The sequence below is a fragment of the Bufo bufo genome, chromosome 1 (assembly GCF_905171765.1).
Source record: "Bufo bufo chromosome 1, aBufBuf1.1, whole genome shotgun sequence".
In the NCBI taxonomy this organism is placed as follows: Eukaryota; Metazoa; Chordata; class Amphibia; order Anura; family Bufonidae; genus Bufo; species Bufo bufo.
The window spans coordinates 162241474-162265807 of record NC_053389.1 but is presented as its reverse complement, the minus strand read 5'-3'; the positions used below and the strand labels follow the sequence as shown (position 1 = coordinate 162265807).

The 24334-nt window shown below is 45.9% G+C and overlaps 1 protein-coding gene across 1 annotated transcript in view; it reads right to left on the bottom strand.

Annotated features, from left to right (window-relative positions):
* ESAM (endothelial cell adhesion molecule) overlaps positions 1-24334 on the bottom strand; it is a 114896-nt gene that overhangs the window by 6320 nt on the left and 84242 nt on the right. The window contains exons 2-4 of the mRNA XM_040431196.1: positions 22044-22201; positions 6489-6699; positions 4626-4781 (exon numbers count right to left, since the gene is read on the bottom strand). Coding sequence (XP_040287130.1) covers positions 4626-4781; positions 6489-6699; positions 22044-22201 — 525 coding nt within the window. The remainder of the gene's footprint in view (positions 1-4625; positions 4782-6488; positions 6700-22043; positions 22202-24334) is intronic.

Below are 24334 nucleotides of genomic sequence, written 5' to 3'. Positions count from 1 at the left end.
AATCTGAGACTGTTTTCGCGTGACACCCTGTACTCAGTGTTAGTGGTAAATTTGAGTCAACGTGTTTTACCTTTATTTATAAAAAAAATGTCTACTTTCTCTGCTGAACATATGAGAGGGCTCAAAATGATAAGAGCATCATGCACATTTTGAGGCCCAATGTGGTGATTTACACCACATGTACTGAAAACCGGTGAAATAATAACTGGAACCCCCGAGAAGTGACCCTATATTGGAAACTCTGCCCCTCAAGGTATTAGGGGGGTGGAGCGAGCATTTGGATGCCAGAGGTATTTTGCAGAAATGAATGAGTAGCATACCGTGCAAAATGAAAATTGCAAGTTTTCCATAGAAGTGGCATTTCAGTGCCCAATATGTTGTGCCCATCTCGTGCCATCTAAGACACACCATGCCCCTTAAATTGTTAGGCGGGTTCTAATGGGTGCTGAAATGCCATAATTTTGGATGTAAACTGATGTTCGAGTATGCTGCAGGGCTCAGAAGGGAAAGACCACCTTTTGGCTTTTGCAGCGGAGATTTTGATGGTTTGGTTTATAGGCGCCAAAGTGCAACCATTTTCTGACAACCATACTTTTTTTTTTTCTTCTCTCTTGATGGAGCTGTGTCAGAACTTATTTTTTGTGGGACGATTTGCCATTATCATTGGTTCTGTTTTGGCTACATACGACTTTTCGATCACTTTTTATTTCGCTTTTTAGGAAGCAGGACAAAGATAAAACAGGAACTGCCTTTTACGTTTTGTTATTGCGATGTACACTGTGTGGGAAAAATGACATGTTCCCTTTAGGGCTCATTCACGCGGCCGTTGCCGTATTGCTGGCCACATACGGCGGGTCCGTAATACACAGGGCACCACCGTGTGCATTCTGCAACACGGATGCGGACACATTCACTTGAATGGGTCTGCAAATCCGGAGATGCAGTGCGGAACGGAACGGAACCCTACGGAAGCACTACGGATTGCTTCCGTGGGTTCCGTGCCTCCGCACCGCAAAAAGATAAAACTTGCTCTATCTTTTTGCGGAACAGACGGATCGCTGACCCCATTCAAGTGAATGGGGTCGCGATCCACATGCAGCAGTATCACGGCCGGTGCCCGTGCATTGCGGACCGCACTTTTCGGTCCACAGCACAGTCACGGAGGGGCAATGGTCGTGTTAACAAGCCCTTATTCTGATGATCAGTACGCTTACACAGATAACAATTTTATATAGGTTAAAAACTATAAACTAAAACTACTCCCTGACTGGAGTCGTTTTTATTCCTCTTTTACGCCTGTTTTCAGGTGTAAAAAATAGTAAGTTTGCAGAAGCCAAAGGCCTCCACTATGTCCCCATCACTTCCAAGTGGTGAGGACAGTGTAAAAACGCCCATGTGATAAAATGTTGTCACGCGAGCAGTTAAAAAGTCGTAAAAAGAAGTCTTTCAACATTTTCTTTACACAAAAAACGGGCATACAAATGTTCGGAAATGACCCATTGATGTTAATGAAGTCACAAGCGACTCGCCTCCAACAAGTCACAGCTTTAAAATAGTCTTTAGACTTTTCTGTGACTTGGAGTTGCGCCAAACCCTAAACCTCAACATCTCCTAGTAACCATCAGACCAGTGTATGCCGTCGGTCAATGATAAATAGTGTTGAGCGAACTTGCGATTTGCAAGTTCAGCGTTCGGTAATCTAAGAATTCCGTAATGGATTCCGTTACCATGGACCATAACGGAATTCTATGATGGCATGCACCATGGAAACCTATAAGAGGCATTCTGTATTGCATTCCGTCATAATAGAAGTCTATGGCCAGCAATATAGGTTTCCATGGTGCATGCCGTCATAGAATTCCGTTATGGTCCGTGGTAACGGAATCCATTATGGAATTCTTAGATTACGGAACGCTGAACTTGCAAATCAAAGCCTATGACTTCAAAATGCAGGAAAGTAGCAGAGACATGCTGTGCAGCTGCTGCTGATGGATTTAGCTCACAGTGCATTGTCTAGACTAGGAACAATTGCATCTAGTTCTCAGCTACGTGCAGGACTAGCTATGTAGAGGTTTCAGCCCCTGTGTGTGAGCAAAAGTGTTCTTACCCAGTCAGGAACATACTGGGGCTCCATAGCAAAACTTTATGTGCCCCTATCCCGAATGACATTTCTGCCAAATTGTAAGATTTTTTCAATTGTGAGAAAAAGAATTTCATGCTCCGCGTCACCCACTTTAACCAAATTTTTTGTCAGAAAAGTGCAACAGGTGCTTTATTAAAGCTTCCGCTCACACAATGTATTAGAACACTGACTGCCTGCAGCCGCCAATCAGTGCAAAGGAATTTATACAGTTACATACGGCGGGTCCGCAACACACGGGGCACCGGCCGTGCGCATTCCGCATCACGGAAGCGGACCCAATAACTTGAATGGGTCTGCAAATCCGGAGATGTGGTGCGGAACGGAAGTACGGTACGGAACCCCACGGAAGCACTACGGAGTGCTTCCATGGGGTTCCGTTGTGCAAAAAAAATAGAACTTGTTCTATCTTTCTGCAGAACAGACCGATCGCGAACCCCATTCAAGTGAATGGGGTCACTATCTGCATGTGGCTGCCCTACGGTCGGTGCCCGTGCATGGCGGACCGCAGCACGGGCAAGGCCAGCATACGGTTGTGTGCAAGAGGCCTTAGGGTATGTTCACATGTGGGGTATATGCTGCAGATGTTCCTTTCTGTTCTGATTTGTATGTGGAAAATCCAATGCATTATACATTAGCAGCAGAGTGCATGAGATGAGATTTTACAACTGTAGAAAGAAAAAAATCCACAGCGGACACTGCACCTTGACCTGCCAATTTATGGCAGTATGTCACCTTATGGGACTGAGCTGCAGTAACCAGGCACATTTACTAAGGGACTTGCGACTATTTTAGGTGTAAAATAGTAGCAAGTCCCCTTCTCTAACAAGCCGTGTGACTATATATGGTTGCTCGGCCAGTTTTACGTTGTGTCCGCCAGTTGGGCGTGACAGGGACAGAGTGTGGGTGTGTCGGGGGCCGGGACCCCAGCCCTGGCAAATTTACTAATATTTACACCTGCAAACAGGAGCAAATTTTAGTGAAAAAATAATCCAGGCAGGTCAAATTGGATGAATCCTACGTCAGCGCAGAGGAAAACTAGGACCGGCATAAAAATCCAGTCTTAGTAAATGTGCTCCTGTGCAGGAGCTGTGCCTGGTTCCTGGGAGCTTTGTGTCCAGCACTCAACTAACTGGAGTTGGACCCCTGCCTATCTAAGGAAAGATCATCAATATTAGGCCTTTCACACGAGCGAGTGCAATGCGTGATGCGAACGTATTGCGCCCGCACTGAATCCGGACCCATTCATTTCAATGGGTCTGTGTACATGAGCGTTGTTTTTCACGCATCACTTGTGCGTTGCGTGAAAACCGCAGCATGTTCTATATTCCGCGGTTTTCAGGCAACGCTGGCCCCATAGAAGTGAATGGGGCTGCGTGAAAATCGTTTTTCACGGATGCTTGCTAAGAGATGTTGTTTGTAAACCTTTCGTTTTTTATCACGCGCGTGAAAAAACGCATTAAATCGCATTGCACCCGCGCGATAAAAACTGAACAACTGAACGCGATCGCATAGAAAACTGAATGAACTTGCTTGCGAAATCGCTCATTTGTCACTGAACGCATCTGCAACGCATCCGGACCTAATCCGCTCACGCTGGTCTGCAAGGGGCCTTAAAGTCCTGAAAAGCTTAATGTATGAAAAACCTCTTTGTCTGCGTTACAGCCGATTTTACATCTGAATTTACCTGATCTGGCAGACTGTTCCAGCAGAGAAGCAGCCTGTCGGAGTTCATCGGTGGAGCGAGGTAAGTATAAGCTATATGAGGCACTGGGGGTCATGTTTTATAGCTCTTCTATAACCCTTTTAAAGTCAATAGGGTCTGCCCGTGCCCGGCCGTGTCTGGATGCCAGATCCTGTCAGCTGCGGCCTGGGAACTTAAAGTGGCCCTGGAAAAAATACTAAAAGTGGCCCCGTTTTGTAGTCGGGTCCAAACTGATGGAAGGCAGGGCCAGCAATACCATATTGTGGCACATTATACCACCCCACAGAGCCAAATACCACAGTCCATCACAAAATACCGCCAGCAGCACAAAATAGATCCCCAAAAAGGTCCACTGGCCGGCTGTGAGGAGGGCCCAAGCAGCCCCCTGGGCATCGGCTCACTTGAAAATTTCCCTGTAATGTCTATGGCCAATCTGCCCCTGAATGCGGCAGGCTGTTCCTCTGCTGGATCAGGTCAATGCAGATGTGAGTCAGCCCTTATGCAGTTTTCTAGCACATTATTTAAAGGGCACTATCAACAGCCACGGCCTCCAACAACCGATGCAAATCTGCAACCTGTTAGGCCATGCTAGGACCTGTAGCTGGCTAAAGCTGGAGAACACAGTAAAACACAGTTCAAGTATAAAAGAAGTGGTGTTGGTGCCCATAGAGCTGCAGGGGGCCATTATTATTTTTTTTCCTTTGTACCAGTTACTATTTCCATGTAGAAAATGGCGAGGATGTTCTTCATATGTGCACAAAAAAAAAAAAACACAATTACCATGAGCAGGCGGAAAGTAAACAATGTTGATTGCTGCCTTCTTTATCCAGGAGTACGTGGGCACAGGATGTCCAGATGAAGACTTGCAGCTGAGGGTAACGTTGGCACTGATATAAGGATCTCCATGTAATTGGCATGTGGGTTTTGAAGGAGGCACTGGATATAAAAATACCTAAAATGAATTGCTAATAATTGTAATTCATCACATTTTCCTTATCTTTTTCTATAAAATTGACAAAACAAAAAATCTAACAAAGACTGCAATACTGATATTGACCACTAGATGGCAGGTAAAGCCCAATAAACTTCCATCAGGAGGCACTGTGCGCAGTAAGTTTTTGCTATATTTAACTGGACAATTTTTTTGTTTTTTCAGACTTTATAAACTACACCATTATCTATTAAATCCTTTGTTATATCCCCAGAAAAGATCAGGTTTCCTGCATCTGGTCATCTACCATCTCTCTATAGAAATAAGAAGAATGTGCACCTTAATGAGTGGACTTTTTGTGGTCAGCAGGTAAACCACTGACTGTGGTTAGTAATATAATGCAAGCACAGCTGTAATATTATGGATGCATTGGCTGACTGATAATATGAGGGCAATGGCTGATACTGTTATGGAGATACTGACTGTGGCTGGTATGGTCCTGGAGACACTGACTATGACTAGTAATGTTAGAGGCAATGACTGTGTCTGGTAAGGTTAGGAGAGCACTGAATGTGGCTTGCAATGATAGAAGGCCACTGACTGTGACTGGTAATGTCATGGAGGCATTTACTCTGGCTGTTAATTTAATGTGGGTACTATCTATGGCTGGTAATGTTATGAGGGCACTGACTGACTGGTCATGTTATGTGGGCACTGAATATTGCTGTTAATATTATGGGGACACTGACTATGGATGGTAATGTTATGGAGGCATTTACAATGGCTGGTTACGTTAAGGGGCTCACTGATTGTGGCTGGTAATGTAATGTGGGCATTGAATGTGGCTGTTAGTGTTATGTAAACACTGACTGTGGCTGGTGATGTTATGGGGGCACCAACTGAGGCTGGTACTGGTATGTGGACATTGACTTTGCAGATAATGTTATGTGCACACTGACTGAGGCTGGTGGTGTTATAAAGACAGTGACTGGTAGTGTTATGTGGGCACTGACTGTGACTGGTAGTGTTATGTGGGCACTGACTGACTGGTAGTGTTATGTGGGCACTGATAGTGGCTGTCAGTGTTATGTGGGCACTGACTGCGCTTGGTACTGTTATGTGGGCACTGATAGTGGCTGTCAGTGTTATGTGGGCACTGACTGTGCTTGGTACTGTTAGGGGGGTACTGATAGTGGCTGTCAGTGTTATGTGGGCACTGACTGTGCTTGGTACTGTTATGTGGGCACTGGTTAAGGCTGGTACTGTTATGAATGTAATGATATTTTAAAAATGCAGGTGTCTTTAACTACTTTCCATTTCAAACTGTTGGAATACAATGGCACGGACCATAGTTCTGGTTTCTCGATAACTCAGAAAATCATTACTGCAGAGTAGAGGACTCAGCTCACTGGGGTCCTGGTAAGTACATTTCAAGGTGTGAGGATCTAGAGCAAGTAAATTTTAGCTTTGGGTGGAGTTGCATTTCTCTAGTACATAATAAACTCTATAAATACCATCATTGTTTTGGTGCCTCCCCCCTCCTGTACTCCATTCCCCATGTGTAATAATCCATTTCTTGTTGCATTGTCTGGTGATAATGATATCTGCAGATCGTTCCTCCCTCCACACAATCACTCATATCCTGACCAACCGCACTGAAAATAACAGATTATTTTTAACACTCCATTTATGCAGACTATCCCTGGACTCACCCAGGACGGACACATCAATCACCCCGATGTTACTGCTGCCCACAGTCTGATCATTTCGCACATTTACATAACACCGATATTGTCCGGAGTCTGAGGCCTGAGTCTTATTAATTGCAATCGAGATGTTGTTTGACGGCATCTTATGTACGAAATCCAACCGACCCCTAAAACCATCTGCAATGTCAGCTTCCCCGTCCATGTACTTCAGAATCTGCAAATATGAAAATATAATTTTTTCATAGAATAAAATTAAATAAACTACCATTTAGTAAAATCCATACTTTCTCCATAGTGGGCACTATTATAGTACTTATATACAGTAGTACATAGGGGGCAGTATTATAGTAGTTATATTCTTGTACATAGAGGGCAGTATTATAGTAGTTATATTCTTGTACATAGGAGCAGTATTATAGTAGTTATATTCTTGTACATAGGAGCAGTATTATAGTAGTTATATTCTTGTACATAGTGTACAGTATTATAGTAGTTATATTCTTGTACATAGAAGGCAGTATTATAGTAGTTATATTCTTGTACATAGGGGCAGTATTATAGTAGTTATATTCTTGTACATAGAAGGCAGTATTATAGTAGGTATATTCTTGTACATAGGGGAAGAATTACATTAGTTATATTCTTGTACATAGGAGCAGTATTATAGTACAAAAAATAAAAATCAGGCAGCACACTCACATGAAAAAAGTTGAAGTGTTATTCACCCATGCTGGAAGCGCGACGTTTAATAAACACTTCAACTTTTTTCATGTGTGCTGCCTGATTTTTATTTTTTGTACTTTGGGTCAGGGTCAGACCCCATGGGCTTGTACCTCTGTTTTCTTCTTTTTTGATTTCATACTTTTTTGTCTTGTGTTGCCGTCTTTTTGTTCTGAGCAGTATTATAGAAGTTATATTCTAATACATAGAAGCAATATTATAGTAGCTATATTCTTGTACATAGGAGCAGTATTATAGAAGTTATATTCCTGTACATCGGAAGCAGTATTATAGTAGTTATATTCTTGTATAGGGGGCAGCATTACAGGTGAAACTCGAAAAATTAGAATATCGTGCATGTAATGAGTCTCATATGTTAGTTTCACCTTTTAAGTTGCATTACTGAAATAAATTAACTTTGCACAATATTCAAATTTTTCGAGTTTCACCTGTATAGTAGCTATATTCTTGTACATGGGAGACTGTATTATAGTACTAGTAGTTATATTCTTGTACATAGGGGGCAGTATTATAGTAGCTATATTCTTAACCATATTTCTTTTTATTGAGGTAAGAAGATAAGGCCACACGCCCACACAGGACATCGGTACAATATCATTAAAAGTCACCATAGTTATTTGGCATACATGTCATGTGTAAACAGTACCAGCTGTCATCATCATCATCAGAAATATACATCACAAGAGACAAAAAAAAAAAAAAAAAAAAAGGAAAGAAAAGGAAAGAAAAAGGGAGGAAAAGGGGGGACAAGAAGGGGAGGGTTCTGCTCTATCATGTGAAATTCCTATGTAATTTCCACGGGGACCATAACTTCAGAAAACAGTGGCGAGAGTTTGTCTCCCAGTGCGCCAATTCCTCAAAGCGGTAAATTTGGTCTACCTTATCCGTCCACATACTAGGATTTGGGGGGGAGCAGTGGCGTAGGGATCGCCATAGCAACCATAGCAGTGGCTATGGGGCCCTACGCCACTGGGGGCCCGTCCGGATCGCATTCCTTTTTTTTTTTTTTTTTATATTCACACACACAGGCACTGGCAGCCAGGCCCGCCCGCCCAATGTAGTGGGTGGGGCGTGGGCGGTCCGCGGCTCAGGCCTGGCTGGGGGGAAGCCACGTCAAGTCAGGACTCAGGACTGGAGCAGGCGGGCCCGGGGCAGAAGATGAGGTAGGTGGTGGAGGGGGCCGGAACAGGGGCGTACCCATAGGCGTGCGCACGAGGTGTGCCTGGGCACAGCCTAATCACACCCCTGTGCTCCGCCTCCTGCACTGACAGCCATGCACGTGCGGCGTGACGGAGTGAAGTGACGTCACGTTACGCTGCCTCCGGCTGCCTATTTTGAATGTGAAGAGCGGGAGCCTGCCTGTCCGCCCCCCCCCCGCGCCCAGTGTGCCTAATTAATCTTCAGGATGTGTCATCAATACAGAAGTGAATGGATTCTGATCTTTTGTGCACTGCCAGCAGTCTGGCGTGGAGAGGAGTCCTGACTGTCCCCAGTAAGTAAGTGAAGTGTCAAGTGATAGATAAGGATTATTAGATAGTAGTATACATACTAGTACATACTTTGCACAAGTTTATTATTTACAACTTAAAGGGAACCTGTCACCAAAAAATACTATTAACAGCTTAATAAGCGATTTTTTTGGTGACAGGTTCCCTTTAAGTTGTAAATAATAAACTTGTGCAAAGTATGTACTAGTATGTAGTACCTTATAGTGCTGCATAGTAGTTTCCTAATGCACTTTTTCTTCATTTAGCCTCCTTGAGAAATCAATGTTTTATTCAGTCGCTGCCCCCTGCTTCAAGTCAGGTTTGAAGTCAAGGGGGCAGCGGCCTAGGCGTCTCCAATCATGCTCTCCCCGCCGCCTTTATTGACACGCCGGATCTCAGTGCCGGGACCGCGCTCCCAGCCCGCATGCGCAGTAAAGGGCTGCTGTAGCTTGTAGCGCGATCCCGGCTCCGGCTCGTACACTCAGCCGGCTTCAGTTTCGCTACTGCGCATGCGCCCAGCATCTTCTGTAACTGCGCTAGTATGTAAGGCTGGCGGGCGCATGCGCAGTAGCGAAACTGAAGCCGGCTGAGTGTACGAGCCGGAGCCGGGATCGCGCTACAGGATACAGCAGCCCTTTACTGCGCATGCGGGCTGGGAGCGCGGTCCCGGCACTGAGATCCGGCGTGTCAATAAAGGCGGCGGGAGGCGGGGAGAGCAGGATTGGAGACGCCTAGGCCGCTGCCCCCTTGACTTCAAACCTGACTTGAAGCACGGGGCAGCGGCTAAATAAAACATCGATTTCTCAAGGAGGCTAAATGAAGAAAAAGTGCATTAGGAAACTACTATGCAGCACTATAAGGTACTATTAACAGCTTAATAAGTGATTTTTTGGTGACAGGTTCCCGTTAATCTCACTTACATAAGGAACGCGGGGTCCGTCTTACAATAGTTGTCGGCCTCCACCCCCTGTTGGGGGTCAGTCACTGTCAGGGACACTGTTATGGGGGGGGGGGCGGCCATAATTTTTTTTTGCTATGGGGCCCATGCATTTCTAGCTACGCCCCTGGGGGGGAGTCTGTTTTCCACAGAAGGGGAACCAGTAATCTAGCTGCTGTGATCAGCATTGTAGGGAGGTTGTTTTTGGCGGGAGTTAGCGTGGTATTAGGGCACCATAGTAAGATAAGTTTAGCATCCAAAACAACTTTAGTTTTGCAGATGCTGTTGATCATTGATTCTATCGATTTCCAGAACGGTTGGATCTTGTGACAAAGCCACCAGATGTGTGATAATGAGCCAGTTTCTATGCCACATCTCCAGCACACCTCAGGTACCCCAGGATTGAGTTTGTGCAAGAATTCAGGAGTTTTATACCATCTACTTAGTAGCTTAAAAGAATTCTCCTGAACTCTTACGCAACGACTAAAGCCGTGAGAATGAGCTAACACAAAGGCCTTCTCCGGTTCCGTCAGGGTCATAGAAAGCTCTCGCTCCCAGGAAGTCAAGTACCCCAGCTCTGGTGGCAAGGAGGAAAGCATTTCCTTATACATCTGGGATAATGGCCTAAGAGGGGGCCTAGGAGCCAGGATTTTCTTCTCAAGCCAGGAGGGGGAGTTATTACTAGCAAGGGTTCCCACGCATAACTTAGTATCTCTCCTAAAATCTGCCAAGTGGAAGAATGGAGCAGTCTTAATTTCAGGGCGGTCCATAATTACATCCCAATGCAAACTACCATCTGGAAGAAGGACATCCCGCATAGACAAGCCAGCAAGCCTAGACCAAATTCCAGAGGGGTTTGACACAGAAGGATGAATATAGCTCTGCAACAATTTAAGAGGCATACAGGGATTAGGAAAGCTAAACTGTTGGGACTTAACCATCTTAGACCATTCTACTAGCATTCCTTTCCAAACCGGGGATGAAGCGTAATGGTTGGCTGAAAAGAGTCTAACACCCCATAGAGTGAGCAGATCCTGGTTGGTGAGTAGTATAGATTCAAGCCGTGAGCAAAGGGAGTTGGATTTACGGGTCATGACAGCTATACACCTACATAACTGGATAGCAGTATAATATAACTTTACATCAGGCATCCCAAAGCCTCCAAATTTCTTATCTCTTGTGAGAATAAAATATGCAATGCGTGGTGACTTGCCATTCCAGAGGAAGCGTGTGAACACTCGGCGGACCTCTGAAAAGTAAGAGTTTGGCAGCCATATGGGGATGGCTTGCAGCAAGTAAAGAAATTTGGGGAGAATAAAAGTTTTCAGATAGTTTTTTCTCCCTATCCAAGAAACAAAAGGGAGCCTCAAATTCTGTAAGTGAGTGCGAACCTCTTGCAGGAGTGGAGCGAAGTTAAGGGAGGCTAGGTCCTGAATATTGGCCGAAACATGTGTTCCCAAGAATGTAATGTCTCTGGAGGCCCAGGCGAATGGGGTGGAGCGTTTTAGATTATTAATTATAGTTTGAGGGCAGGATATGTTAAGTGCCATAGATTTCCCATAATTTATTTTGAAATTGGATACAAATCCAAAGTCCTCAAAAGTATTCAACAACTTGGGCAAGGCTTCTGCAGGGTTGGAGGTCATGACTAAAAGGTCATCCGCGAATGCTGCAGTAACATGTGTTTGTTGGCCAATCTGGAGGCCTCTAATAATAGGGTCTGATCTAATTTTACACAAAAGGGTTTCCATGACCAGCACAAATAAAGCCGGGGAGAGGGGGCACCCCTGTCTTGTTCCATTGGTGATGCGAAATGGTGGGGACAAAGCTCCATTGACCTTGACCATGGCAGAGGGGGCCGAGTAAAGGGTGTTGACAGCACTAATAAACTGGTCTGGGAGGCCAAACTTCGACAGGGTCCGCGACATAAAGAGCCAGCTGACCCTATCGAAGGCTTTTTCCGCATCCGTACTCACCAGGACCAGAGGTTTAGAGGATTTCTTGGCCCAATTCACCAGATGTAGAAGTCGCACCGTGTTCTCCGACCCCTGTCTGCCATGGACAAAACCAACTTGCTCCCCGTGTATAATGTCGGGGAGGACATCTTGAAGCCTGGTTGCCAGAATCTTCGCCCACCACTTCACATCATTATTAAGTAAAGATATTGGCCTATAGTTACTGCAGCATGTTGGATCCTTGTTTTCCTTATGGAGGACAGTGATGTGCGCCATTAAGGAATGAGGAGCAAGAGACCCCCCTGTCAGAAGGTAGTTGCACAAGTTCCTGAAACGTGGGATTAACACATCCTGAAAGGATTTATAGTATGCAATGGAAAATCCATCCGGGCCGGGGCTTTTACCCGATGGAATAGACATGAGGACCTTGCGAACCTCTGAATCAGAAATAGGCTTAGTCAGGAGGGAGATTTTTGATGGGGATACAAAAGGAAGGTCTAGAGACTGCAGGAATTTATCAGTAGCTTCGCTTAGATCTCCCGGGGTAGTCCCATTAGGGGGTGGTAAATTATATAATGCTTCATAGAAGGCGCAAAATGCTTTGGCGACATCTGGGGTTGACCTATGTATTTCGCCCTTGGAGTCTTTAATAGAGGAAACAAAGGAGTCAGAAAACTGCTTCTTGGCAATTGCCGACATCAGTCTGTTTCCTCTATCCCCATGCGCATAGGCCTTAAATCGGGCACGAAGTATCAACTTTGCTGAGGTGACATTCAATAGATTTTTTAGTTTTGTTCTGGCTTCAGTTAGTTCTGCTAGGGTGCTTATAGCCCGAGATTCTTTGTGGGAAGATTCTAGACGGGATATGGTCGCCAGTAAGGCGTCCAGGGCCAATGTCCTTTGTTTTTTCACAAAAGCTCCTAAAGCTATGAGCTCCCCTCTTAGGACCACCTTATGGGATTCCCAAAGTATAGAAGGAGAAGGAGGCGACTCTGGGGTATCATTGATCGCAAAAAATTCAGATATTGAGGCCCTGAGTTTATCTGCATGCCTAGGATCTAGAATCAGGGTGTCATTGAGACGCCACACGCGCTCCTTTCTCTGTGGTTCAGACAGGGAAAAGTTAACAATGACAGGGGCATGGTCAGATACTGTTATGTTACCTATCCGGGCTCCAGAGACATTACGTATATGCGAACCAGACATGAAAATATAATCCAATCTGTGGAAAGATAATTTAGCATGTGAGTAAAAGGTGTAATCACGGCCATTGGGGTTCAAGGCCCGCCAGACATCTAATACTTTAAGTTTCCTCAAGGAAATTTTTACTCTTTTCAAGAGCCTGTAGGATACAGAGGGTTTACCCGCCGAGGTGTCCACCGCTGGCTCCAGAGCAACATTGAAGTCGCCCCCTAATATTAATAAGCCCTCTGAGAAGGAGGATAATGCAGCAAGGGTCTGAACGAGCCATGGGACTTGGCCTCTATTAGGCGCATAAAGATTGGCAAACGTAACCGGTGAATCACTTAAAACACCCTTTACAAAAATGTACCGACCCTCAGGGTCTGCTGAGGTAGCGGTGTGCTTGAATGGTAGATTTTTGTGTATAGCCACACTAACCCCCTTACTAGCTGAGTCATTTGTGCTATGGAACCACTGAACAAATTTCTTAGGGGGGAGGTTGGGGATTCGACCTGTCCTGAAGTGAGTCTCCTGTAGGAAAGCAACTGAGACCTTATCCCTCAGGAGAAGGGAGATAATTTGAGACCTTTTGCATGGCTCGTTCAGCCCATGAGCATTTAGGGAGGCGACTACAATTGACGACATATCAACATACGTGTATGAGGGAGATAGAGCCAGATACCCAGGAAAGTATTAGATAGCGCATAGAATATATGAGCAGAGCAGGGAAAATGAGGAGAAAGGGGGGAAAGGTAAAAAGGAATAAAAAGTAAGAAAAACATTACAATCAACATGTGAGACTGGCAATGAGCCAGCGCAGACAGAATATCCATCTGAAAAAGAGTGAGTGCTTCACCTATCACCATCCAAGACAGGGTTGGATTGGCAAGGGGGCAGGTGAAACACCCTATGGTCTGTAACAAATAAAGACCAACAACAAAAAACATATCCAGCACCGGTAACGCTCCGGTCATTACCCTGCATGTGGGGATCAAAAGTTCTCAGTTCAGAGACAACGTCCATTACATAATAAAGAGGTAATTGCAGTTCCTTATAACATCATATTCCCATCCGCCAATATAGAAAAAACAGCTCAGGCCCCAAAAACAGAAAAATAGGTCAGGATCTCCCCTGGCCACACGGAAACTGAAAAAAGGGAGGACCAGAGGTGCAAAACAGACATCCCCATAACCAAAGGGGAAAAAGAAACCTCAGGCCCATAAACTTTTCCTGAAAGGAAAAAGATTAGCATAAATCAGGTGGGGGGCCTCTCCGCCTTGCTGCGATTCGGACGCTCAGGTCTGCCCGATGAGGCCTTCTGCCAGGCCGAGATCCGCGGCGGAACCGGTAAGGGGCCATCTTGGTCGGCCGGTAGCCAGGAAGGGATCTCCACAGGGGGGACATTCAGAGAGTTCCAGACTGAGGCGAGATCGGCAGGGGATCGTATGGTAAGTACTTTACCGTTTCTGGATACAGCAAGCCCAAAGGGGTATAACCACCGGAATGGCGTTGATGATTTCCTTAAGACATCCAGGAGGGGCTTTAGCAGGCGCCGCTTCGCCAAAGTCGATGGCGCCAAATCTTGGTACATCTGGAATGGCGTTCCTTCATATTCGAGTGTCTCCATCTCTCTTTGCCTCTTCAAGAGGGCCGCAGTGTCCACGTAACTCAACAAGCCACATATGATGTCTCGTGGGGGCTCTTGCGGCTTAGGCCTGGGCCGCAGCGCCCGGTGTATCCGCTCCACCACGACACCCTCCGCTCTATCCGGGCCCAGCAGCATGGAGAAGATTTCACGCGCCATTGTCGGCAGGGCCTCCGCCGCTATCGATTCAGGTAAGCCGCGGAATCGAATATTGCGCCTACGGCTGCGGTTCTCCTGGTCCTCAAGCTTTAAAAAGGCATCGTTCAATAAGGCCCTATGGGCCGCCAGCACCTCCGAGGCTTTGCCTTCATACTCCATGATGGATTCCTGCGCTGTTTCTAGCGCAACCACCCTCTGGCCTAAGTGCCTCAGGTCATCTTTTATATCGGATAGATCTTGCTTGATGGGCGAGAGGGCTGATTCCAGGACCCGTCGGAGAGTCCGTTCTGAAATCGGTGGGTCTCTGGGTCTCCTGTCTGAGATGTCAGATCCGCTGCACGCGTCTGAGAGGTCTCCGGCATCGGAGTCATGGGCGGCAGACTCCGCCATATTGGGGCCTTTCTGTGCTACAAGCCGCGGTGTTTTCCGGAGAAACTTCTCCATTTCTGGCTGTTTGGAATGCCTCGGAGTCGTCTCTGTACTTCCTCTGACTTTATCCTTGCCAGGTTTCCCCATAATAAGGCAAAGTTATATGCTTAATTAGGGCAAATGAGCCGGAATGCTGGAGGAGCTCAAGCTCGTGCGGCCATTCAGCAGCGTGGCTCGGCTCCGCCCCTATAGTAGCTATATTCTTGTACATAGGGGCAGTATTATAGTAGTTATATTCTTGTACATAGGGGCAGTATTATAGTAGTTATATTCTTGTACATAAGAGCTGTATTATAGTAGTTATATTATTGTACATAGGAGCTGTATTATAGTAGTTATATTCTTGTACATCGGGGACAGTATTATAGTAGTTATATTATTGTACATAGGGGACAGTATTATAGTAGTTATATTCTTGTACATCGGGGACAGTATTATAGTAGTTATATTATTGTACATAGGGGGCAGTATTATAGTAGCTATATTCTTGTACATAGCGGGGCAGTATTATAGTAGTTATATTCTTAACCAAATTTATTTTTATTCAAAGTAAGTAAGGCATATCAATCGATCACAAACCATCGTAGCATCACTGGTAAGGCAAAGTCACAAATCGGTTATGGAAGTGACCACAAATGCATGTCAGTGCAACACATGTTGTACAAAATGATACATCAAATGTGACAGACAATAAAAATCAAATATAACACAAATAAGAGGAAAAGAGAGGGAAAGGAAGGGAAAGGAAAGGGGGGGGGGGGTAGGGGAGTTTTCCCCAACTCCGTCAGGGGAACTTCCTATATGTCTTCCAGGGCGACCAGATTTTCAGAAAGCGGGAACGCGTGCAAGATTCCCAGTGGGCCAGCTCTTCAAACCTGTAGATCTGATCCACCTTATCCCTCCACATCGAAACAGTGGGAGGTTCAGTATCCTTCCAAAGCAGCGGGATGAGCAGTCTCGCTGCCGTGATGAGCATAGTAGGAAGATCAGATCTACAGGGGGAAAGCGAGTCATTAGGGCACCAAAGCAGAATCAGTTTAGGATCCAGCTTAACCTGCTTAGCACACACCTCATTTATCAGAGCTTCTATACTGGTCCAGAACGCTTTAATCTTTTCACAGTGCCACCAAATGTGTGACAGAGAGCCTACGTCTTTTCTACACCTCCAGCACTCACTTGGGAAATCTGCATTAAGCCTATGCAAGAACTCCGGGGACTTGTACCATCTCGTGAGCAGCTTATACGAGTTTTCTTGTACCTTAATACAGCGGCTAAAGCCGTGAGAGTGTGTAAGGACAAAAGCCCTTTCCGGGTCTGTAAGGTGGATGGACAATTCCCTTTCCCATGAAGAAAGGAAATGTAGCTCAGGAGGGGAGGCTGAGAGTAACTCCTTATATATAGTAGACAGCGGTTTAGGGATCCTACGGGCATCTGATAGTCTCTTAGACAGCCAAGAGGGGGTTCCAGAGGTGGTGGGGGGTGGTAGCTTAATCATCTTAATTTCCTTCTGCAGGGCAAAACTCTGTAGGAAGGAAGCTTTTTTGACTTTAGGGTCATTCAAGACCGTGGACCAATCCAGGGACCCATCCGGGGACCTAATCTCACTTAAAGGGATCTCGGCCAAAAGAGGCCAGATACCTGAGGGCTTCTCGGCTTCCGGATGGACATAAAACTGTAAAGAGGAAAGCGGAGTACCCGGTATGGGAAACTCAAGTGTTCTATCCTTAAACTGCTTGGCCCACTCAACAAACATACCCTTCCATAGGAGTGGCAAAGAGGAACTACCCGGAGAACAAGGGGACAGCCCCCAGAGAATCCGCTTCATTCTAGTGGAGAGCAGAGAGCGCTCAAGACACACATATGGAGCACTATAAGTGCTATTGAGGAGGGATAGACCTCTAAATAGTTGAAAGGCCACATAGTAGGAACGTATGTCGGGCAGACCAAAGCCGCCAAACCTCCTCTCTCTGGTCAGCACCGAATAAGCAATTCTGGAGGGTTTACTTCCCCACAAAAAGAGGGAGAAAACTCTGCGGATGTCTACAAAAAATGAGTGCGGCAGCCAGATAGGCAACACCTGCAGAAGGTACAAAAATTTAGGAGCTATAAAGGTCTTGAGGTAGTTCCTCTTGCCACACCAGGAAATAAACGGCAGTCTAATAGAGTGCAGCTGCCTCCTAACTGAGGACAATAAGGGGGCATAATTCAGAGCAAATAAGTCCTTCGCCTGAGCCGGGACGTGCACTCCCAAAAATACTATGTCTTTTGTAGCCCAGTGAAAGGGGGGTAGTAATCTGAAGGGCCTCTTTAACCGATTCTGGACAAGTAACGTTTAGGGCCATTGACTTGCTATAGTTGATTTTAAAGTTTGACACATAGCCAAACTCCTCAAAAAGAGACAAAAGCCTAGGGAAGGATGTTTCGGGATTGGAGGTCATGATAAGTAGGTCATCTGCAAATGCGGCTGTCAAGTGGGTCCGAGAATCAATGGTCAAGCCCCTAACCGCAGGATCCTGCCGGATCTTACACAGCAAAGTCTCCATCACTATGACAAACAGAGATGGGGAGAGAGGACATCCCTGCCTCGTCCCATTGGATATGGAAAAGGAGGGAGAAAGCGTACCATTTATTTTGAGTTTGGCAGACGGGGCTGAGTACAGAGTGAAGATCGCAGATATAAACGAATCTGGGAAACCAAACCTCGACAGGGCCCGCGACATATAATGCCAACCGACCCTGTCGAAGGCCTTCTCCGCGTCCGTGCTCAGCAAAGCCAGAGGCGCAGAGGAGCTTCTAGCCCAATCCATAAGATGGAGCAAACGTATCGTGTTTTCACAGCCCTGTCTGCCACGCACAAACCCCACTTGCTCGCTATCAATAAGATCCGGCAGGATCAGCTGTATTCGCTGCGCCAGAATCTTGGCCCACCACTTGACATCCGCATTTAGCAGTGAAATCGGGCGATAACTGCCACAGTGGAGGGGGTCTTTGTTTTCTTTATGGATTATAGTTATGTGGGCCTCTAACGTTTGGGGGGGTAGAGAACCTCCAGACAGGAGGAAATTACAGAGTGCCTGAAAATGAGGAGTCAAAACGTCTTTGAAGGTCTTGTAATACGATATAGGGAGTCCATCCGGGCCTGGACTTTTACCTGAAGGAATGGAGGAAAGTACCTTGCCAATTTCCTCTCTTGATACAGGGGCGACTAGTTGGGAAGCTTGTAGGGGACTAACAGAGGGCAGCTTCAGAGTGGACAGGAACTCATCTGTGGCTTGCTCAATAGAGGCTGAACCAGGACGGTCTGGAGTGGGGAGGTTATATAGATCCGCATAAAAAGCACTAAACGCTTTCGCTATATCGTGAGTCGACTTGTGCTTATTGCCTTTCGCATCTAGAATAGCAGGGATAAATGAATCCGCGTGGCGTTGCTTAGCCATGGCAGACATCAGTTTATTCCCTTTGTTCCCATGAGCATAAGCTTTAAACCTGGAGCGGAATATAAGTTTCGCTGATTTGGCGTTGAGCAAGTTTTTCAGTCCCGTCCTGGCCTTCGCTAATTCAGCAGCCACAGCCTGAGCCTGGGTTTGCTTATGGGTCAGTTCAAGACTCGCTATGCGGGACAACAGGTCATCTACAGCCTTGGAGCGCAACTTTTTAACATGCGAGCCCAGGGAAATTAATTCTCCTCTAACCACCGCCTTATGAGTCTCCCACAAGATGGAGGGAGAGGGAGGAGGGTCGCCCACAGCATTAAGAGAGAAGAATTCAGACAAAATCCGGGAGATTCTAGCTGCATTGGTAGGGTCGGAGATCAATGTGTCATTAAGACGCCATATTCTCTCTCGTTTAGGAAGAGCTGTCATAGACACTCGGAGAAATACTGGGGCGTGATCAGAAAGCGTAATGTTCCCAATCCTCGTGTCTACCACCTGAGAAATATGGGGGGAGGATAAAAACAAGTAGTCCAACCTATGGAAGGATTTTTTAGCGTTTGAATAAAACGTATAATCCCTACCAGAGGGATGCATAGTGCGCCACACATCAATAACCCGCAACTTCTTCAGCGCAGTCTTCAGACGTCGTAGAAGTTTGTGGGATAACTCAGACCTCTGAGAGGACGAGTCAAGGCCAGGCTCCATAGTCACATTAAAGTCACCTCCTAGTATAAGCATGCCCTCACTAAAAGCCTGTAATTGCTCAAGAGTCCGAACGAGCCAGGGGATCTGACCTCTATTGGGGGCATATAAATTAGCCAGGGTAACAGGTGCGTCAGCGATGTGCCCCCTAACGAATAAGAAGCGACCATCAGTGTCCGCAAGGACAGCGGAGTGTTTGAAGGGTAGGCGCTTGTGGACGGCCACGCTGACACCCCTGCTAGCCGAGGCAAAAGAGCTATGGAACCATTGTGGGAATGCGTTTTGGGACAATTTCGGGATCTTCCCTGATTTAAAATGAGTTTCTTGGAGGAATACAACGGAGGCTTCATCCTTCAGTAACAAGGAGAGCACCTGAGACCGCTTACATGGCTCGTTCAGACCCTTGGCATTCAGTGAGGCAACTACAACAGAGGCCATAGTGAAGACAGAGGAGGCCTGTCGGCCCAGAGCAAGAGGACATCCAGTCTGGAAAGCCACGGACGGAGTAAGGAGAAGAAAGGGAGGAAGGAGGACAAAGGGAAAGTCAAAAGAAAAATAAAAGACATAACAAATGAGACAGTAACACAACCCAAATAACAAAGAATGTCTCCCCATGGACAGGGAGCGCGTGACCCCACCCAGCATCTGATATGATGGAGATCCTTTTTCATAGCGGCGGACAGCCGGGATCTATCAGAGGGGGGCTCCTGTGGGGCCACCGGGGGTGAGGGAGAGGACATAATCAGTAACATAACTGACAACAGTGCAGACATATAACCCCCGCATAACTAACAGTGCATTCAGTGCTCTAATGCACAGCTCGTAACCTGCATCTCATGCAGGCAAGGTAGTAAAGCATAGGGTCAGGCCCAAAACCCATGAGAACGGGGCAGTGGGCCAAGACCTAAAATAAGTCCAAAACCAATGGACAAACGATGAAGATTCAGCTCCGACAGAGCCAGACAGAGTTCCTACGTCCTGGGACCCAGCAAAGTCACAGAACATTGAACTCAGTGAAGAGTGAACAAAAGCGCCTTCAGCGCCTCCCGGAACAGAGTCAGGTAACAGGTGCTTGCGACCGGCCTGTTCCTTGTTTCCCAGCTCTGGAAGGTGAAACTTGCTGCCACGAATCTATACCCGGAGGGGTAGGCAGGGGATCCCCTTGATCAGCCGGCATCCACGAGGGAACTGTGATGGGTTCAATCCCAAGAGGGCCCCAAATAGCTTTCAGGTCACCCGGGGTCCGCACCGTATACTGCCTCCCGTTTTTCAAGATGGCCAGACTGAAGGGATAGAGCCATCGGAATGGCGTAGCTGTGGCTTTAAGGGCCCCTAGGAGCGGCTTCACGATGCGCCTCTTGGCTAAGGTGGAGGGGGCCAGATCCTGAAAGAATAGGACTGGGGTCTCACCATACATGATGCGGTCGGCCTCCCTTCCCGCCTTGAGCAGTGCAGCAGTGTCCACGTAGCTTAATATGCCGCAAACAACATCCCGCGGCGGCTCACCAGGTTTTGGCTTGGGCCTTAAGGCCCTGTGGATGCGCTCGATCACAATCGGAGCTGCTCTCTCAGCTCCCAGCAGGGAGGAGAAAATTTTGCATGCGACTGAATGAAGCGCGTCAATCGCAATATTTTCGGGTAGGCCGCGGATGCGAATATTTCGCCGCCGGCTCCGGTTCTCCTGATCCTCTATGCGCATCAGCGCGTCGTTTAGCAAGTCTCTGTGGGTTTGCAGGGCTGCACGGGTCTTACCCTCATGCACCAGGATGGCTTCCTGTGCTAGCTCCAGGGACTCCACACGATTCCCAATCTGCCGCAGGTCTCCTTTTATCTCCTCCAAGTCCTTTTTAAGAGGTGCAAGAGCAGATTCCAGGATGTCCCTGAGATCTGTTTTGGAGAGTGAGGAGCTTGTTCGCAGTGGTCTGCAATCTGATACATCAGAAGTGCTTCCTGCCTCAGAGCCTTCCTCTGCTTCTGAGAGCTGCCGCGCCCTCCTGGTTGTTGTAGCAGCAGCAGGAGTCCTGGACTGTTTCTTGAGGTATTTATCCATCTCCGGTTGCCTGGAACGAGCCCCTGTCGGCTCTGGAGTCTCAGAGTGTCGATCCTTGCCTGGTTTCCCCATTGGCACTGAGTTAATAGCTAATAAAAGGGGCTATAATAGCTGCCAGGGAGAGGAGCTCAGGAACAAGCAACCATTCAGCTCCAAGGTCAGGCTCCGCCCCCCCTATAGTAGTTATATTCTTGTACATAGGGGCAGTATTATAGTAGTTATATTCTTGTACATAAGAGCTGTATTATAGTAGTTATATTATTGTACATAGGAGCTGTATTATAGTAGTTATATTCTTGTACATCGGGGACAGTATTATAGTAGTTATATTATTGTACATAGGGGACAGTATTATAGTAGTTATATTCTTGTACATCGGGGACAGTATTATAGTAGTTATAGTCTTGTACATAGGGGACAGTATTATAGTAGTTATATTCTTGTACATAAGAGCTGTATTATAGTAGTTATATTCTTGTACATAGGGGCAGTATTATAGTAGTTATATTCTTGTACATAGAGGGCAGTATTATAGTAGCTATATTCTTGTACATAGGAGAAGTATTATAGTAGTTATATTCTTGTACATAGGAGCAGTATTATAGTAGTTATATTCTTGTACATGGGGCAGTATTATAGTTGTTATATTCTTGTACATAAGAGCTGTATTATAGTAGCTATATTCTTGTACATAGGGGGCAGTATTATAGTAGCTATATTCTTGTACATAGGAGCAGTATTATAGTAGTTATATTCTTGTACATAAGAGCTGTATTATAGTAGTTATATTCTTGTACATAGGAGCAGTATTATAGTAATTATATTCTCATATCATACCTGGGTCTGTTCCTCTTGCATACGCTGTATATACCAAGTGATATATGGTTTTTCTCCTGAGCTGCTTGAATACCAGACAGGGAGTGTAACAATATGTCCTTCTACCACTGTCACTGATTTCTGGTCCACATGAACTTCTAATAGTGCCAAGGAGAGTTCTGTCAGTATAAATCAAGACAGTACAAGTGTGAAAAAAAATGAATTGTAATGAGAAGAGTGGCAAAACAGTATAGGAAATCTGTTGCACAGTGTGTCTGTATACACTTGTAGATTACAGTGGTGCAGAGACTTCATAAATGTGACAGCTCTATGCATAGATGAATCTCCCCCACTGTCTCCTCAGTGCATATACAGTTCATGGAAAAAGTATCAAAGCATATTTATATGTTAGAATTGTCCAAAGCCCAGACCTAAATCCCATTGAGAATCTGTGGCAAGACTTGCAAAGAAGAATGGGCAAACATTTCAGTCTCTAAATGTACAAAGCTGGTAGAGACAAAAGACTTGCAGCTGTTAGGCCTCTTTCACACGGGCGTTGCGGGAACACCCGCGATTTTTCCGCGCGAGTGCAAAACATTGTAATGCGTTTTGCACTTGCGTGAGAAAAATCACGCATGTTTGGTACCCAAACCCGAACTTCTTCACAGAAGTTCGGGCTTGGGTTAGGTGTTGTGTAGATGTTATTATTTTCCCTTATAACATGGTTATAAGGGAAAATAATAGCATTCTGAATACAGAATGCTTAGTAGGTGATCAATTGAGGGTTAAAAAAATTTTAAAAAAAAAATTAACTCACCTTCTCCTCTTGTTCGCGTAGTTCCCGGTCTCTTCTTTACTTCTTTAATGATGAGCTGTGGGCTAAAGGACCTTTGGTGACGTCAGATCACATGCTCCAATCACATGGTCCATCACCGTGGTGATGGACCATGTGATTGGAGCATGTGATCTGACGTCACCACAGGTCGTAGCCGGTAGTTCATCTTTTAAGAAGTAAAGAAGAGACCGGGAACTACGCGAACAAGAGGAGAAGGTGAGTTAATTTTTTTTATTTTTTTTTAACCCTCAATTGATCACCTACTAAGCATTCTGTATTCAGAATACTATTATTTTCCCTTATAACCATGTTATAAGGGAAAATAATACAGTGAATAGACTGTCAGCTAGCAACCATGCGTGAAAATCGCACCGCATCCGCACTTGCTTGCGGATGCTTGCGATTTTCACGCAACCCCATTCACTTCTATGGGGCCTGCGTTGCGTGAAAAACGCAGAATATAGAGCATGCTGCATTTTTCACGCAACGCACAAGTGATGCGTGAAAATCACCGCTCATGTGAACAGCCCCATAGAAATGAATGGGTCGGTATTCAGTGCGGGTGCAATGCGTTCACCTCACGCATCGCATCCGCGCGGAATACTCGCCCGTGTGAAAGGGGCCTAATTGCAGCAAAAGGTGCTGAATACAAAGGGATGCCCCACTTTTCAGATTTTTATTTATTAAACATTTTTAAAACCATGTATCATTTTCTTTTCACTTCACACATACTTGTTACTCTATCACAGGGCTGGCCAACCTGTGGCTCTCCAGCTGTTGTAAAACTACAACTCCCACCATGCTTTGCTGTAGGCTGATAACTGTAGGCAGTCTGGGCATGCTGGGAGTTGTACTTTTGCAACAGCTGGAGAGCCTCAGGTTGGCCATCCCTGCTCTATCACATAAAATACATTTGTAGGTGTAAAGTGAAAAAATGTGGAAACGTTCAAGGGGTATGAAAACTTTTTCAAAGCACTGTATAGCAATTTTCCCCCTAGTCTTGAATATTTTGTTGTTATTTTTATCCTAAGGCCTCTTGCACACAAATGTTTTTTTTTCCGTTTCCGTTCCTTTTTTTGCGTTCCGTATACGGAACCATTCATTTAAATGGATCCGCAAAAAAACGGAAGGTACTCCGTATGCCTTCCGTTTCCATATTTCCGTTCAAAGATAGAACATGTCCTATTATTGTCCGCATAATGGACAAGGATAGTACTGTTCTATCAGGGGGCAGCCGCTCCGTTCCGCAAAAAATGGAATGCACACGGACGTCATCTGTATGTTTTGCGGATCTGTTTTTTGTGGACCGCAAAATACTAAAAAAGCCATACGGTCGTGTACAAGCTGTGTATTTTCTTGTGCAATCTGCTTTTTGAACGGGATGCACATGAGTGGCCCTGGAAAAAAAAAAACTAAAAGTGGCCCCATGTTGTAGGGGTATCCAAATTGACAGAAGGCGGGGCAACAGAAATAGGTT